General features: G+C 41.1%; 2 protein-coding genes across 8 annotated transcripts in view; one reads left to right on the forward strand and one right to left on the reverse strand.

Moving 5' to 3' along the window:
- The window catches only part of ZFYVE26 (zinc finger FYVE-type containing 26), a 49,061-nt gene extending 36,710 nt beyond the window's left edge, over window positions 1-12,351 (reverse strand). For 5 of the 6 annotated variants that reach the window (XM_077180314.1, XM_077180317.1, XM_077180315.1 and 2 more), the window contains exons 1-8: window positions 11,880-12,351; window positions 10,352-10,430; window positions 9,593-9,682; window positions 7,157-7,709; window positions 5,783-5,913; window positions 4,807-4,971; window positions 3,607-3,695; window positions 3,171-3,331 (exon numbers count right to left, since the gene is read on the reverse strand). In XM_077180314.1, the coding sequence (XP_077036429.1) occupies window positions 3,171-3,331; window positions 3,607-3,695; window positions 4,807-4,971; window positions 5,783-5,913; window positions 7,157-7,709; window positions 9,593-9,682; window positions 10,352-10,430; window positions 11,880-12,070 (1,459 nt within the window). In that variant the 5' untranslated portion in view covers window positions 12,071-12,351. The other variant, XM_077180318.1, reaches the window with a different exon arrangement.
- A 752-nt stretch (window positions 12,352-13,103) lies between these two features.
- Window positions 13,104-17,489, forward strand: LOC129121331 (galectin-related protein A-like). Of its 2 annotated transcripts, XM_054634518.2 has the most exons (5): window positions 13,105-13,256; window positions 15,115-15,203; window positions 15,971-16,145; window positions 16,502-16,685; window positions 17,217-17,489. In XM_054634518.2, exons 1-4 carry the CDS (start codon window positions 13,233-13,235, stop codon window positions 16,643-16,645), a joined length of 432 nt encoding a protein of 143 aa, XP_054490493.1. In that variant the 5' UTR covers window positions 13,105-13,232; the 3' UTR covers window positions 16,646-16,685; window positions 17,217-17,489. The 2 variants fall into 2 exon arrangements, with proteins under 2 accessions (XP_054490492.1, XP_054490493.1); XM_054634517.2 differs by having other exon boundaries at window positions 13,104-13,256; window positions 16,502-17,489.
- Window positions 17,490-17,897: the final 408 nt, after the last annotated feature.

Raw genomic sequence — 17,897 nt, forward strand, 5'->3', positions numbered from 1 at the left:
TTTTGTCTCAGCTTTGATCTATCTCACCGTTACTTTTGGAAAAAAAGCCCAAACAACACAACGCACAACAGATGGGCACAGAAAAGTCAGGTCTGGATCCCCTTCTAAAAATGAAATTTTCTGTGAACTTGTGTAGCAGGACCTGACTACAGCATAGAATGACCAAAATCCCTCACAATGACTCTCATTAGCAGTGTGTGGTTAAGCTGTACTGCTGCATTTATAACAGAGGGGCAAATCCTGCTTCATTTCAGCATCATAGAATTCTGTGTTATAGTACACAGTAGATGAGTAGGGAAACAATGTAGACAGTCTATGACTGTAGTAAGAATAGAGTACCACCACTTCTTCAGATTTGTACTAATAAATAGATATCATGGTTGATTCACAGTGGCTGACACAATAGATCAAACACAATCTGCAACTGACTAAAGAAGAAGTCAATCCCACAGTTTCCTTCATACATTTATGATAAATGCAAACTAGAGCAGTACTGCACACGCTTCTCTTCCCCTTTGGGTTTTTTTTGAAAAGGAAAGGTATCACGTGCCAAGACATGATCCCTTCCGAGTACAAGAGAACAGGACAGCTTCAAATTGTAAAAATCACATCATCATCCCCTTCACCCAGGAACACAATATAGTGTCATATATTCTGTTATGCTGAGTTTAGATGAATTATTCATCTACTGTAAAAAGGTTAAAAGAACCCCACAACAAAGAAAGAAAAGAAAGCCCTGACAACCACACAGTGTTAAATTAGTGCTTGGAATCCACTGTCCTGTATTCTCATACAAGTAATGAATTGTCCCTCTACCTGCTGTCAAGCAGGAAAAGCATTTGCCAAGTTATCTTTTTTTAAACAAAGCATAGGTACAAAGCATGATGTACTGACAATGTCCACATCCAAATTCTGTAACTGAACAGAACTACCTAACCTAGAAACTATTTCAGCACTGTCCTCCACAAAGTTTGAGCACAATTGCAAAGAAAAGCACTAGTCTGAACTTTTCTGAACTATGGAACAGCCAAAGCAAAAGGACTGAGAGCACAAACAGCTTGAAACAGTTATTCCCTATCACTGCCATTCTAAGCAGTGACAGTGATGGAAAATGAAATGTAGAGAGCAGACAGAACTGAGGAGACATCCACATCTGAATCCTCTGAAGAACCCACATGGCCATTGAAATTCTACTGTTGCCCAGAAGCTCTACACTAATATGTAAATACCCAAATACCTCTCAATACCACTGCCTTAAGAGGACTTCAGGCAGGTAAAGCTAGAGATTTGATAAATACAATACTCTGGAAAAGAGAAATAATTAGCTGGAGATACTATAACAGATACTGGTAATCAAAAGCAAGTTTAATACACTTTTGCCTCACATGTGGAAAACCTTGGATGCATTGAGTTGAGTCTGTGTCAGTGTTTGTACCTAAATCAATCCCCTTCCTTTACTTAGACTTTCCTTAAACCAATACTGAAGAAAAATCCTTTAACTAATAGCACTGGTTTTCCTATGCCAGAAATACTAACACCTTCTTTTTGAATACTGTAACTCATGAGGAAATTGCTGTTCACCATGACTGATCAAAACCAGTGTTTTGCACAGCCTGAACTCAACTGTTTGCCACTACCCTGGTTTCACTACTGCAGCTGACAGATATGTACTAAAAAGAAGGGGGAGAAGGGGAAGCATGTGGGGTGATGGGAGGAAAAGGCTTGTTAACATCATTATATCTGACAAAACCAAAGTTTATGACTCCTCTCTTCCCTTTAAGGCTCAAAATAGATTATTTTAAAGGAGATCTTATTAAGCTGTGTTTTTATAGAATGATCTGAATTCTGCAATAATTGCTGGATTGAAAAGAGAAGGAGGACTTGTCTTCCATTAATTATTTCTATAAATTATTGCAACATGAAAAAAAGAAGAGAAACTGCAGCTAGAGTTCTTTTGCTACAGTCATGCAGCTCCCAGAAGATATGATGGGACTGCCTCTTCCTGTTTTTGAAAGGCTTTGACAGAATTTAAGCAGAAAATAATTCAAATGTAAGAACTATTTAAAAAAACCCACCATACAGCAACAACAAAACAATTTCAGAAAGCAGGACATTGAAAATAAGGATCTATACAGAGTGTCAATTCCTACATCTTTTAAGATTATTCAAGACAAGTATCATGATAATTTTAACACCAAAACCTGTAGAAGTAGGAATAGAAATCAACATCACAACAACATGATATGGAAGGAGGAAAACCTGCTTCCCACTAGGTAATCTGGAAGAATCTGTGCAAGATCCATCACTGAGAGCTCTCCATGCAATTTAGGTTGCAATTGCACATGTCCAAATTCACAAACATATTTTAGCAACATTTGTTGCTAAAAATATTAGCAACAAATACTGCAGCTTCTTAGGTTCTAGTGCACGCAGGAAAATGGAGCTTAATAATCATTATTAAGAGGACCATCAGAAAACAGCTTTAAAATTGCAGCAGCTGAACCTGGACACAGGATGCAATCAAAGGTGTGACCAAAGACAGTCACTTGTAAGTGATCTGATGTGTTTAACTGTTGCAGGTATTTTAGGCACCCAACTGGAACATGAGAGAAGCGAGGCAGGAGCAATGTAAACACAGGCTGTAGCTAAGTCTCACTGATTTAAATACTAAATTTAAATTTGGTAACAGTTAATATCAGAATTTTAAAAACCCACTTTTTATCTCTTTCAAAAATTAAGATGTTATAGTACAAGATATTGTCAATTTCATCTGGTTTTGCTCTTTGATTTTCAATTAAAGAGCAATGAAATACAAACTATACACCTCTTTTTCAAACTAAAGGTGTTACATAGCACAGAAGTTACAATGAGCAGCATGTATCATGAGCATGTGCAAAGTCTTGTTACCATCTTGAAAAAGCTCTTTCAGACATCTGTCCTTGTGAGATCAAAGAGATCTCACAACTCCTTCTTGAAAGATAATTTACTCCCCAAAAGGTTTCTAAAATAGTTTCCATATGCTCTCTAGAGTTCTTCCACAAAAGAGCTAGTAACTGGTATCTTCCACAATTACAGAAGCAGGTCAAGAGAACAAATCCTGGCAGAAGTCTTAAACATACATGCTCAAGAGATTGTGAGTTTTCTGTGTTCTCACAACCCTACACATTTACCCTGCATCTGCTGGTCTCTGGCAGGAACTTTTTGAAGAAGCTCAATAACATCATCTTCATTCAGTGCCAGAAGATTGGTGAGATGATGCAGAGAATACACCGCAGTGTGGCAATCCAGATTGTGCAAGTGTTGCAACAGAACCTTCCTTGGGACAGTAATACTACAAGAGAGAACAAAGAGGTGACACAGATTTAAGTCTCAGCCATGTTTAAAGATGTAACTCCCACTCTAATTCTGATTGAACCAAACTACTGCAATTAAAAAGAGAAACAAAGAGTATAACTGCAACCCGTGAGATATTTCAGGAGCTTGTATATACAGTCACTATTACATGATTAGCCAAGAAAATAATGCCTTCTCTATTTGCATGTGTAAGCTGACTTAACAGGTAGATTTGGCAGCACAGTTTGGAAGAAGTCCTTCTGATCATTTTACCTGTTTTGCTGCATGCACCATTCAAGAACTTCCACATGAGTCCACAGCCCATCACAAAAATCTTTCAATACTGAATCATTGCACAGATCCTAAATGGAAAGACAAAAAAAAGAATCTCATTACAACAAATCTCCCAGCCAGACAGCAGAATCATGTGTCACACGTTTGTTTGCAAGACTTTACCTAGTAATAAATTTCAAATACAGAAAACTGCCGGATTTATTAAAGCCAGCAAAGGAGGGCTATTCTGACAGAACATAAAAGTCAGTCAGCCTCCCCTTGACACATCTACAGATCATAGAAAGGTGGCTACACCCCTGTTCAAGAAAAGCTTATAAAATGCAAATTAATGCTTCTTAGTAACAGTCTAAAGGTAATCTCTAGAACTAATCATGTACTTGAAAGATGCCATACTGGATAGCAGATGGTTATTCTCCTTTCCCACTTGCTTTTCTACTACAGATGACTGCCTGCTAAAATCAGATCTAAGAGTTTAACTTTGCAGAAGCTACGGGATAGACTTTTGGTGTATTACCAAGAAAGTAACTCCCTTAAGGCAGTACCAGCTTAGGTCTGCACTGCGACCCAGCAGTACAAGGCTCCTCATCTCCCCACCTCTGACAGCTAAGCCAGCCAGCAGGCATCATCTGAAGTGCAACTATACCTTCAGAGCCCCATTTCTTTTGCACAGATGAAGACTGCCCCCAAACAAGGTGGATCTTTCACTCACAGTGCTTGTCATTTATCATTTTGCTTTGAGAATGAGTATGGGGAATTTCCAAGCCACCCTGTTGCTAAACTCAGGCCTGAACTAGTCACTACCCAGGGATGACTCACTGAAGGAAATTATATGAAAGAAAGATGCCCCAGCTCTTTTCAAAACTAATCAACAAACACTGCTGTCTTTTCTCTTTATGCTGCTCATGTTAACAGCAGAGGCTATTTATGAGTTTATGCAAGAGAAATTTTCAGAGTCCCCTGTGCAGTCATGCTGTCTTCACAGCCAAGAAATCAGAAGAAAGGCAAGTGTCCCTACATAATGTTACCTGCATACGACTGTAATATCTTAGCTTTTTCAATTCCATCTTGAGGAAGACTGACATTCTCACTGAAAACTCCCCGGTTTTACTTGTTTTTGCAAACAAATTGCATTATTTGGACTCAGACTGGGAGACTACCACTTGCTTTCTGCTAATTTACCTGAGTTTTGTGTAGAGTCCATAGCAATGCTTTTGCTGATTCCAAGCTTTGACAATGAGTCCATCCTAACAACACCAGGAGGCGGCTAAGAGGGTTGAATTCTCTCCTCAACAAGCTCTTCAGGCCTGAGTAGTCTTCTCTTTTTAGTAAAGCTAATGCAGTCACCTAGAAAATAAAATAAAGAAGTATTAATTTTTCAAAATGTGGAGACCCATAATGCCTGGCAGACTATGTAAGGAAGTAGCCATTTCAATATCAGCTTCACTAAAATAGTGAAGTCCTGCACCTGGAACTTCCCTAAACTTATACTGTCCAGGCCATCAGGATACTCATTAGTAAGGATGTCATGAGGAAAAAAACACCGTTTTTCAAATGCTTACTGCAGAACCAATTCACATTCCACTCTATACTATCTTGGCATTCCTTCTATTTATTACATTTCTGCCAAAGACATAATGTGAAAGACTTCTACAAGCACATTATGCAAAAGTTGAAACATGCTCAACCTTAAAACCTCACACTTTTTAACAGTGACCACCTGCCTGTATTCTATTTCTCCTATCCATGTACCTACATAAAAATAATTAATTCATAGCAGACTGTTTTCACCACAAATTTTACCATGCAAACTATTCTCAATGCCCCAAGTCTACCAGCATTAGAAAGCAACAAGTTCAAGGTCATGAGGTAAATCTTGCATCCAACAAAACTATAAGCAGAAAATGAGACTTAAACCCTGAAGATTTAATCTTCAATCTGCATGCAGATAAGCTTCTCCAAAAATCTCACCAGCAGTTCTATTGCACTGCTGGAAGTAGGGGACTTATCACCATTACCTCCTTGCTCCTATTAGTCATCACCCCCGGCAAACACTATTTGAATACAAAATGCTGCTGTGCACCACTGAGATATGTTCAACACAGGGACTGACTTTAGCCTCCATTGGGTTTCCCTGTTAATGATTTTACGGCTGTACCAGAATCTGTTCCAGAAAGTGCTTGCTGCTGCTCAAGCAGTAGAAATAGGCTGTCTTCCAAGAAGGAGCTTCTTTGGGATCTGAGAACAACCTCATCACAGTTCGCTCAGTATCCAGCTGCTCAGATGAACCTAAAAACATCACAACAAGATTACCTTCCAGTTACCTCTGAGAGAAGCATAATTGCTGTTATTTTAAACTGAGAAACACTCAGTATTTCCTCATTTACTAACCAGCTGTTACATGTTACTACTGGGTAACAGGAAGACCAAGCAAAGAAATTTGACAGAGGTCAGACAGAAAACCAGAAAAACTGTATTGACAATCATTAACATAGCAAAAGCCTGGTCAGCACACAGGTTGTTTGCACCAGCTCAGGTCACACTGACTTTCTTTAGCCAAGCACACCCTTATCTCTGAGTTGCATGAATTCTCCCTTGTGCTCGAGACACTGCACTATGCAGGGCTTTAGCAAAGACTTGTCCAGCACTGGAACTTCTCTGTGCAAAGTGAGACCCAAACTACTCCCAATGAGAGTGAAGATATGTGGATCTCCATTTCTCTTTCCCCACGAGGAAGCACTAACTGTAGTTATTATCAGAATTTCTAGAGTCTGCCACACCAGCCTGAGCTTCCCTTCAGCCATCTACAAGTGAAAGGAGAAGTGAGGATACAAACCCCACTGGCTTACACCACAGTGAACAGAGGGGAGCAAAAAAGGTAGGCATCCTAGCTTTTCCCTCCTTGCTACTTCACTGACAAGGCCATGGGCATCACTTGCCATTCAGCTTCAGCTGAGATCCTCAAAGAATCACAGAATATGCTGAGGTGGAAGGGACCCATCAGGATGATCGAGTTACAACTAAATGCACCAGTCACAGGCAGCTAGACAGAGGCTGTGAAGCCATGGTTGGTACAAAACCAACAGCTGGGCTCTGGCAAGTGAGCAGGTAGCAAAGTGCATCTTCCCTCCTGCTGGGGTATCACCCTTCTCCACAGCTCCTTCCAGTTTCATAAGTTTTCTTTTTCAATATTAAGGGGTTTGAATATTTTGGGATTACTGAAGTGACTGAACTGCTACTGGCCAGAAATGGAACATACTCCAACACAGACGACCCTGAGCTGGAGGTGAACAAATAAAAACTGTATACATATGGAGTATCAAACTTCAAGTTAGAAGCAAGATTTTCATCAAGAGAAATGCTGAGCAGATTAAAACAGAACACAATAAGGGATGGTAAAGGAAGTGATCACAAAACATAGCATAGACTGCAGAAATGTAGGGAAGAGAACCAGTCTTGACTACTTGTCTGTTTAATGCCTTAACAGTTTTGGTAAACAGGAGATTAGTACAAAGCAAAAAGTGAAACAAACCTTTTTGTATTGATTTTGACAACAAAAACTTTTCTCTTGTTCTTTCTGTGACAACATTGCTATAGAGGCTTAGCAGGCCATGGCTCTGTTTCCTCAACATACAGTTTAGTAGCTTCTCTTCCCTCAGTGGGCTCCCCTCAGCCCAGCATACATCCAAGAGCTCCCTGAATAAGTGCTTTATTTCATCTGCTTGATGCTCCACCTCAAAAGTCACTATACTGAGAGCAGCATAAATTGTATCTACTAGTTCTCTTTGATTTAGCTCAGCTGAAAGCCCAGAGCTGCTCTGAAGCCTCTGCAGAGATTTCAAGGAGTCACAAAGGAACTCGACAAAGATGTTTTTCAGAGAGTGATACTGCTGGAGTGAGGAGCACTGTGTGCTTTGCTCCCCCTGGAAGAATTCCAGCAGGGCTTTTGCCCTCTGGGGAGCCTGCAGCAAAAGCTTCCGAAGAGCTGAAACAACATCCAAACTGAATTTGTGAGAACAGTCATCTCTTCTTTTGCTCTCTGTGATGGCCTTGTTCTGTGTGCACTCAAATGCTTCAAACAGTTCCTGGTAGGAAAATAATAAAAGAGTAAGCCTTTTAGACTACATTAATATATTAAATTAATTATTTAAAAAAATAGAAGAAACTTGAAAGCAAGTAGATAAATCAATTTGGAAACACCATACTACTACAGAAGTCCATTAATAATGGTCCACTTTGTCCAATATCTTTCCTAGAAGAGTGGATATGCCTCAATATGTAACAAAATACAAAGAATCCTGTAAAACACAAGTACACTATAAAGACCACATACAAGCAAGGAACCACAGCAGTCCCTATGGGATGGCTGAAGCACTGCCATACTCTTCCTCTAAGCAATATCCTAATGTAACTGTATCTTGGTAGTTCTTTAGGAGCATAATGATGTGTGGGGTTTTTTTCTCCTACTTTTCCAGATTTGTACCATCTATCTACCAACTATATCATCCTCATGAATTTTTAAAATCTGATTAAAACTGGCCAAAAGATTCAGAAGCAATCTCATAGACTTTTCTTAAGCAACAATAATTTTTCTACCTATCAGAAGCAAACCTACAATTTCAGAACTGGGAAGGCGAAAATAAACAAACAAAAAAAACCCAATTAACCCACCCAATAAGAGTTAGGAAGGTGAGGGACAAGCCAGTTGAATAGCACTCAAGCAGTACTTTTGGCACTCCTAGAATTATGTGAGTGCTGCCCTTACCTCAAAGAGACACCTCAGAGATTACATAGGGGAGAGGTGGATGGAGTGCACAAAGAATGAGAACAGAAAACAAGACCACAATACCTTTTTTTTTAATATTATTTGCTGGATCAAAATGTAACTCTACCTACCAACATGCCTCTGACAGAAATCATGACAAAGATATGAGATTGTGGAATCTCATGTTTCTATGCAACACTGGTGGATAGTGTGGACAATGGTGGAATCATTCATGACCTCAGAGGTGAGATGGCAACACCCACAGACTTCATTATTCATTAACAGACTTCAAGCAGATTTATTTTAATCAACATTCAAGTATACTTTGCTTGCTTTCATCCTGTAATTGCTAATTCTGTATCTTTAGTGAAATACTGAACAACTTTTCCTAAGCTGAAATAGCCCCTGAATATAGTAAGTTCATTTTCCCCTTAAAATATAGACAAACCAAAAAAGAGTATCTTAAAGGAGTTACAATCTGTAGAACTAGAAGTAACATCTTATGACATTTCACACACCACATCAGATCCAAATCTGTTGTAACTAACATTGAATTAGGACAGTTCTACAGATAGCAACTTTGCTGATATTCTGCTCTATACTTGCTTTTGATATAAATCCATCTTTGCACATTTCCACATACTTCTCAAATAAATCAGCCTGCATATTTTAATTAATAATAGGAAGTGGATCCTGGACCTCAGAACACATGTCATACCAATCCCTAGGCAACGTCAGCAGTAATAGCAGAGCATCCAAAAACTTCCAGAAGGGGGAAAAAGGGTGCATAGGAGATGAAAATTAAGATCAATGAAGAAAGAAAAAAAAAATACACATACATTTAAAATGTGCTTACTGACTACAGTTTATTTTGGCTCTCAGTGGGTTGTAGGTTTATGATTATTACAGGTGCCTATGGATTGAAGGCTGTGTGAAGCAGCTGCAGTCAGGACTGATGTGTGTTAAAAAAGGCACGTAGAAAAACCTGTTCCTTGCCTGCCTGCAGCCTCCACTCTAGCCGGAGAAATCACTTGCAGGCACAGATTAACTTCACAAAGCAATCTGAATTACACTCTCTCTCAGTTGCCTAGAAGATTAATAACACATTAACATCTCAGGCAGTTAGCAGGAAACATTAACTTCGATCTGATGAAGCTGGGCATACTGCAGAACAAGAAGAAATAGGACATAGAATCAGCTTACCTTTAGGACTTCCTCAGAGACATCTTTCTGTAGCTCTTCCAAGAACAACAAAAATTCAGTTTCTTTCCGAAGAGCAACTGGGACAGTTTTCTGAAACCATATAAGAATGGGACATATAGTAGTCAATAAAACTCCTATTTACATTAGCATATAAACATAATCATAACTATTTAATTAACACTTTAAGGCACACTGAAATATCTCTCTGAAGTAATCTAGTCCTCAATTAAAGGCTATTCCAGTCAGGTTCTGCTCTCACACCAGCTGATTTTATTTATCCACACATTTGGGAACAGACCTCATCAAGAATCACAAAACCATCATATCCTCAGAATGGAAAGAAAAAATGCAAGTCCAAGTAGTGCCAAGGACAAATTACTTTTTAAAAAAAGTATGCACATCCCTCACCATCTAAAGCTTATAAAGAATTGTCTGATGCCTGAGCTATTTAATCTTTACTGTAAGAGAGGTGCTGCACAAATGCAGAAGTTGATGCATTCCTGATTTTCATTTATATGAATGTGAAAAGCTAAAATGTTAACTTTGAAGATCTTTTAAAAAAACTGCTAGTTTTTCCTTCAGTGTGAATATTACAGTTCTTTCTTGATAAATTTGTTAAATGCAAAAGCAGTGCATGTCTCCAGATACCTTGAGAACTTAATTCTATGAAACATGGGAAAGCCTACAACTAGGGAGACATTCTGGACTTGGAAGTCAGAGCTATAAGGTGCATTTGGAATCATGAAGATGTTTCTGTACCTGATTCATGGCAAGCCATTTTTCCAGCACAAGAAGCCAAAGCCATGCAGTTCTTGATGGGCTAGAATTCTGTCCACATCTACAAAAGCAAGGGGCATATACAAGGGATTATACAAGGTTGTCTCCATATCCATGATCCAGGAAAACAACGTCAGAGATAATTTTGATTTTGTATTTCTTTGAGTGAGATAAAGACAAGTAAGTAGCCAAAGAAAAAGGAAAAAATGCAGAGAAACCAGAATGTTGGTGTTCTTGCACATCAACTCAGTGACTTCTGTTGTGCAAAAAACTGCTTTTAGATACACCAAATACTACTGGCATAGTTCCTCAAAACAAAGAAATCTAGTTCTGGTCCAAAGTTCAGTCTATACAGCTCTCTTTGAGCACTTCAGCAGATTTCGTTGAAATGTGACCACTTGCCAAACACTGCTATTTCCTGTTCTGTCTATTTCTACCAAAAAAAATGAAGCGAAATTTTAAGTCACAGCACCCAAATGCAGCTCTATATCCAAATTAAAAATGAAGCAATTAAACTAATTAAACAAAGAGTCCTTCTAATTTCCATCAGCATTTCACATCCTCCAGTACTTCAACATTCCAAAGCCTACACAGTTGGGAACATACTCAGTACTGTCAAAGGAACCAGGAAAAGGAGAAAGCACAATATTGTTTCCTGTCCTTTAAAAATCTCAGCACTACTAACTAAAGCCTTTAAATGTGATAGCCCAGCTATTAAAGATCAAAAGATTGAAAATTCTTATGTCTCAGTGGCTGTTGGCAATATTCATCTAACCACTAGCACACCTTCCTCCAAACTCCTTCAGCTGCTGTCAGTGTAAATTGTCTCTTAGAACCCTTATTGAAATGCTATACAAACTTTAATGTGAAGAAATATGATCATCTGATTAGACAGGGGAATACCAATGTTCCCTGAATCGCTAAAAAGTCACCCTTCATATACACCTAACTGAAAAAATAAAAAGTAAGAGATAAAAAAGTAACTGGGATTGAGTAAAACGGATGCCATTCCAAAATACAGTGTGAGAGACACAAGAAATCAACAGCATAATTTGAACTTCTGGGAATTGCAGTTTTAGTAATTAGGAGATTTTTCATGAGTTGGAAACAAGATAACATTTTAAATCACTTCACCACTGATCTTGGTGGTTCCATTTCTAAACTAACCGAAGCTCAGCGTCAAAGAAACGTAATTTCAAGAGATGGTCCCTTTCTCTCGGTAAAATCTAACAAGATCAGTCCTGAAACGCTTCCAAGTAGTTTTAAGCTTGTATCAATCACTGTATCAGCTACGTACATGAACACAACTCGTTATCCCGGTGGGATGAGCAGCCTGCTAAGTTCTTGGTCAGTGATAAGACATCAAAGTTCAGACAAGAGCATCACAAGACACCTCAGCACTGAAGTGCTACTTCCCTGATTCTACCTGTCTCCCACAGCCAACACTAAGCCAATTGCTCCTCCCCATTTCACATTCAAGTCCACGGAACCAGAGCAGTACCTTACTTACCTTACCGCGACGGGACAAGCTACCAGAGCCTGAAGAATCGCCTCCACCTTCGCGGGGCCGTCCCCTTGCCACCGGCTCAGTTGGGGCACGCAGGCCTGGGCAAGCTCCCAGTGCCCGCGCCGTACGCACTCACAGAAAAACCCGAAAAGACGCTCCAGAGAATCCGCCTCTTCGTTCCCAAAAGAATGCATCTTCCCGGGACGACGGGATGACCCGGGCCGGGTGACACACACGAGGGCGATGCCGCGCTCCCTGGCGGGGCACAGCGCGGCCCCGGCGGCGCCTGCCTCTACGGCACCGCCCCGGCACCGCCGCCCCACTTCGCCGCCATCTTGGGCGCCGCCTCAGCTGACCGCGCCGCCGGCCGGGCACGCGGGCAAGGCACCCGCCCATTGGCCGAGCCGGGGCGGAATGTAAACCGCCATGTTTGTTTGGGGCGCCTGACGCCGCCGGGAGAGCCCGGGCAGCGCAAGCCCCGCCCCACAAACCACGCCCCGTTCCCGCCCCCGCGCGCTGGCTCCGCCCCTTGTTGGTGCCTCGTGAGGCTCCGATTTGTTCTTGCCGGAAGCTCCGCCCCCCTTGCGGACGCGGGGGTCCGTGAGGGGGCGGGAGGCAGTTCAGGCTCAGGGTTAATGCGGCCTGCTGTGGGTGCGGGTGTACTCGTAAATACACCCACACACAGCCGTAGAGATGCATGTACACGTGTGTGTGGGAGTATAGGTACTCCCTGCACAGCTGTATGACCCTGTACATACACTTCACTCTGGTAAACATATACATACATATATATATATATACACCCCTAGACATATATAAAAATATATATGTACGCATCTACAGTGTATACAGTATATATAGGTATATACATGGGGTGTACAGACCTACATGTAGGTGTATGTATAAGGCTGTGAATTGTATATAACTATATATATATGTATATATACATATGTACTTATGCATTTGAGAGAGTGTTGGTATCAGTAAATAAGTGACGTGGGGTTTGAATGTATTACATATACAAGTATGCATATGTAGTACAGAGTATCTTACGAGTAGGTTGTGCCCCCTCACCTGGAATGTTCAACACTTGTAACAGCTCCCGGTGCCGCTCACCGGGCGTCCTCCTGCCCTCGCACCGCGCCATTTGCGAGCCTCCCCCTCAGGGACCGGGAGCAGCGGGAGTGACTCAGCTGCTGGGCTGGGTGGTGTCCAGGCAGTGTCTGGCAGAGATAAGACCCCCCTCAACATCCTCCCTTTATTCCGGGCTTTTTTGTTTGCTTTTGTCCTGACACGCAAAACAAAAACTCCTCCGGGAACTGCAGCGGCGAGGCAAGTGTAGGAGGGAGAGCAGTGATGACAGAGGAGAGGTGTGCCAAAGTAAGTGACCAAGTCAATCCCCAGGGCTCCTGAGTGGAACGGGATGGGAGCTGTGCCCGTGTGCATTTGCTGGGACCCACCCATAAACTCTGCAAGAAGCTTGCAGGAGTTTCTACCATTGCTTCCTACATCTTCCCGAGAATTTCTCACCTGAACAGTTAACTAGGTGTCCACACGTAAATGGTGTGTGGGCAGTCATGCCTCCGAATTTTCTCCAACCACGCTGGATGAGTGTAACTCTTGAGACCATGTGGTTGTTGTCTGTTCTGTTCAGTTCTGATACCCTGTGCCTTTAGTGATGGTACTTACTATGGTGCACCTCTGCACAAACAGTTTTGCTATGTGCACTTTCAATTTGGGGTAGTATTTTGTATCTTGTCTCCAAGCAAGAAAGAAGCTTTAGTGGGACATGAGACCTCTATGAGCATGAACGTCATTTATCCTGAGATCTTTAATGCTTATTACCTGCTTTCTAATGCTTTATCCAGTTTAAAGTATCTCCCTACAGTCAGATTCTTTACTTGACAAGCAGTTTCCTTATGTAAGACATGTCAAGTGCTTGATGCATTTCTTTTATTACAAAGTTCAAAACATAACTTGCATACTTGTTAATGATGTAAATTTACTCTTGCAGGATTGTACAGGAGTCACCTGTACAATCCTGCAAGAGTAAATTTACATCATTAACAATTAGTAGTACTGCTGTCATTTTTGAAGGTAAATTTTAAAATTATTCTTCCAATATTGACCTTGTTAGGAATTAAAGGTTTATTAATATATCTGTGAAGCTCTAAACGTAGCTGGATGGGAATATCTAAGTGGGAAAATAAATTGTATAAGGTCATCTTAGCAGAAGACACAACTAGAATAATAAAATTAGGAAATGAGGTACAGGAAAACCATTTTTTTATCTTGAATTTGTATGCATATATTGTGCAGGTCTTCTAGCAAAACTGCCTGAATTTTTGCCTTGGAACACTGGAACGATAAAGCTCTTTTTTATCTCAAACAGGGTCTGTTGTGCCTTGCCTTGGAATATTATCAGTGTTACGCAAGCTGCTAATAACATTTAGTGTTTTAAAGCAGCTTCTTTCTAAGTGAATCTGCATGGGGAGTGAGTACACACTGCACTGTAGTATTCTGACATTTACATTTTAAAGCCATTTCTGAAAATGAAGCCTCAAAACATCCCTATCAATTGTTTCCAAAGTCTCTCTCTTTAATGTCAGCTATGTCTTTCCATGTCAGCTATGGCCTGTATTAATTTCTCTACTGACCATCAAAGCTGTTAGAGAATTGCTTGGGAAAAGCAAATGTAGCTCGGATCTTTGGGTGCAGCTTGCAACTACAGGCCTCTGTGAACAGGACAAAAGCAGATCTACCAAGAAGCCATTTTTTGCCTCTGAAAAAGTGTGACTTTTCAAAGTGACTGTCACAAAAGGACTGGGATTGCCAGTGGAGATGCGGTCAACATGCAGTGGCAGGGCAGCATCTACACTGCTTTTACAGTGGAGGACAGAGCCTGCCTGGTCTGGTGTAAGGCCTAATGGAGCCAAGTCAGCCCACCAAAATCTGGTAGCAAATTTGAGGTGGCAGGACAGAGGAGGTTCAAGCAGAGTCTGCAGCACACATCATGCTGCCACAAAGCTTCTCATCTGCTGCGACCAGAGCAACTGGAATGCTGCTACCAGATTTATTGCGTCATCAGAGTGCAAGAAGTACTTTGAGCTGGAAATACTTTTAAGTTCTTTTGTACATATAAAAATAAACCCAAATTATATCAGGTGATCAAAGCAGCTTTTAAAGCTGGTTTACCCACAGCATGACCCAGTGAAGCCATTTTCACTGTTCCCTGCAGGTGGAGCAGTATGTTGGTGAAATTAAAGGTGGCCTGAGACCAACCATGAAGCTCACAGTCATAGGCATGGTACACTCCAAACCCAAGAGGTAGGTGAAGGGACTGCTGGGGGCTTCACCCTGTTACACATGCTCCTACCTGTCTTCTAAATTCAGACACTTTCTTGGAGGTATGTGCTCTTTGAAGGAAGAAAATCAAACAAATTAACAATTTATGGTCTTATTTAACTTTCCTGCATTCAGGCTAAGATTACAAGATCAGGGAGGAGTTCACTGTTTGGCCTTTCTGACTGCCCTGACAAGATTTTCCACTCCTTCCCCTTGTCTAATGTGAACTGGAAGGAACACAAAAGTTGCATTTCTCCTTCAGAAAGAGGTGCAATTCTCAACCTGAATCTTGGTTGTCTGTGGGGGGGGTTGGAATCAACACAATTTAAAACCCAGTTTTGGCACAGGAGGTAGAGGTTCTTTGCTGTCTTTTATCTGGATAACAGCAACTATGCTCATCATTACACTGTTTTTGTATCTACAGCTATCAGCTCCACTGCTTCCACTGGTGAAGAGTATGCCATAACCTCTTTCAGGACACAAATGAGTACATGTTGAAGGGTTTGATTTCAGTCAAGACAGAGGGAAAGCAGCATCAGAAATTCCTAGCATTCTACTGGATACTGGGGCAGGAAAAAAAAGACCAGCCCGGTCTCATTCCTTTCTCCAGCTTCTAAGCCTGTAGAAGTCCTGTGTTTTAGTCTGACATGGAAACAACAGCTGTCTCTAGTCTCTATAAGCATCTGCCATGTTCACCGTGTCCTTCCATATTTCTGAAAGTTCCAGTCATTTAATAGATCTTTTTTCAGCTTTTCAGTGACTCTGCTCTGTGATCCAGTGGATGCCAACAAAGATGTTGGGCTGTTATTCACAGTTAACTTCAGTGAGAAATCCATCACTCGAAATGCACGAATTGCTGGGAAATGGGGAAGAGAAGAGAAGACTATTCCCTACTTTCCATTTACAGCAGGCGACACGTTCAAGGTAATTTTTCAGATACTATGAATGGGAAAAGGAGGGGAGAAAAGCTGGAGGCTATGTATATGGCCACAAACAGCCAGCCACTGACATTGGCAGGTTAACTAGTCTAGTATGGCACAGACAGCAACAGTTCAAGCCCTGATGGGAAAGAGGCATCCCTTTCCCTAATCACAGTTAGAGTACCCACTGGATCTTCGCAGTATCATCTCAGGAGAGGGTAGGTTATTTATTAGGGGCGTTTCAGAAGAACTGGTAGACCTTGTGCTTTGCTATCCATAACATTTCGTTCTAAGTCCATCCTGCTGAAATCAGCCCTGCTGCTGATCTCTAACACCCTTCCCTGTCCTTTTCCACTGCAGATGGAGCTCTTATGTGAACACCAGCAAATACGAGTCTTGCTTGATGGACGGCAGCTCTGTGACTTCACTCACCGTGTTCAGCCTCTGAACTTGGTGAAAGCTTTGCGGATCTCAGGGGACATCAAGCTTACCAAAGTGGCTTGAAAAAAGGAGACCAGGATATCACCAGAGGACAGAGGAAAATGTACTTTCTCTTGCCTCAGACATGTTTTGTCTTTTTCCCCTGGCTGATTCTGGAGAGCAGGAACTATATCTTTTTAATTCATTGATGTGTTTGAGATACACACTTTTTTTCCCCCCATACATACTCACAGCAACTGCAGAGCTATGGCTGGTCTGAATAAATCTCAAAGCCTTTGCTGAGAAACACTTCTGGCTGAAACACTCCCAAACTGCAAGATTTATGATATTATGCAGTATCTCACATCCTTATGGCTCCTTACTCCCTCAGGCATGCCAGGAGGCAGAGCTCAGTCCTCTGTGGTGGGTGGCTGTTGTGACTAGAACTGGGCATTATGCAGGTGGTGGGTCTGAGAAAAGACAAGTAGGAGATTTTCTTATAAATGAATTAGGGAGTCTGATGGGCCCCAGCAAGGCTCATGTTATCAGGAGGGAATTGCTTTTCTTGGAACCTCTGCTCAGTCAGCACAAAAACATCTGTGCCTTCCAGCAGAGAGCAATAAATGCCTTACCTGCCTTACCCTGTCTCTTCCAGGCATCTTTTCCAGAATTCAAAGGTTTTGACAGTTGTGGATTTCACAGTCTTCTCTGGACCAGCCCTAGGAAATAGTATCTGCAGCTGAAACTGCACTGCCCATTCTTGTTCTTGCATATGATTAAAACTGCATATGATTAAAACCTTTGCCGGCAAACTTCTTTATGAGCTCTCTTAAATATTTGAATGCATGCAATGTTACTTCATTGCTGTGGCTTTTGAGGAAAATCCTAAATACATGGCTATTCTAATAAATAAAAAGCATGTATCATATTCTGCCTTTGGTGATGAAGGGACTTCTTTTTAGTACACAACTCAGAGAACAAAACATCTGTACAGAAATGAATCTGTGGATAGAGGATTATCAAATTCCTCTGTGACTTCAGGGAAGATATCAAGCATGCTGCCTTTTTGAAGGCTCTGCAGAATCTGGCTGTCAGATACAGGTACTCAGATAAAACAAGAAACTTTATGAAAATAATGTATCAGCAGGCTGATTGGGTGTTTGAAGAATTTCCTACATTCCATTTTACCTTCTGGTGTCTCAGTTTATATATAAATCTAAAATTATAGTGTATTAAACCATTATTTTTCATGTACTCAAACTGACCTCTGAGAAAAAAACACATCTCTAAAAAGCACAGGATATTCAAATGCATGGGGTTTTTTTTGTTGTTTGTT

The sequence above is a fragment of the Agelaius phoeniceus genome, chromosome 6, assembly GCF_051311805.1.
Source record: "Agelaius phoeniceus isolate bAgePho1 chromosome 6, bAgePho1.hap1, whole genome shotgun sequence".
Lineage (NCBI taxonomy): Eukaryota > Metazoa > Chordata > Aves > Passeriformes > Icteridae > Agelaius > Agelaius phoeniceus.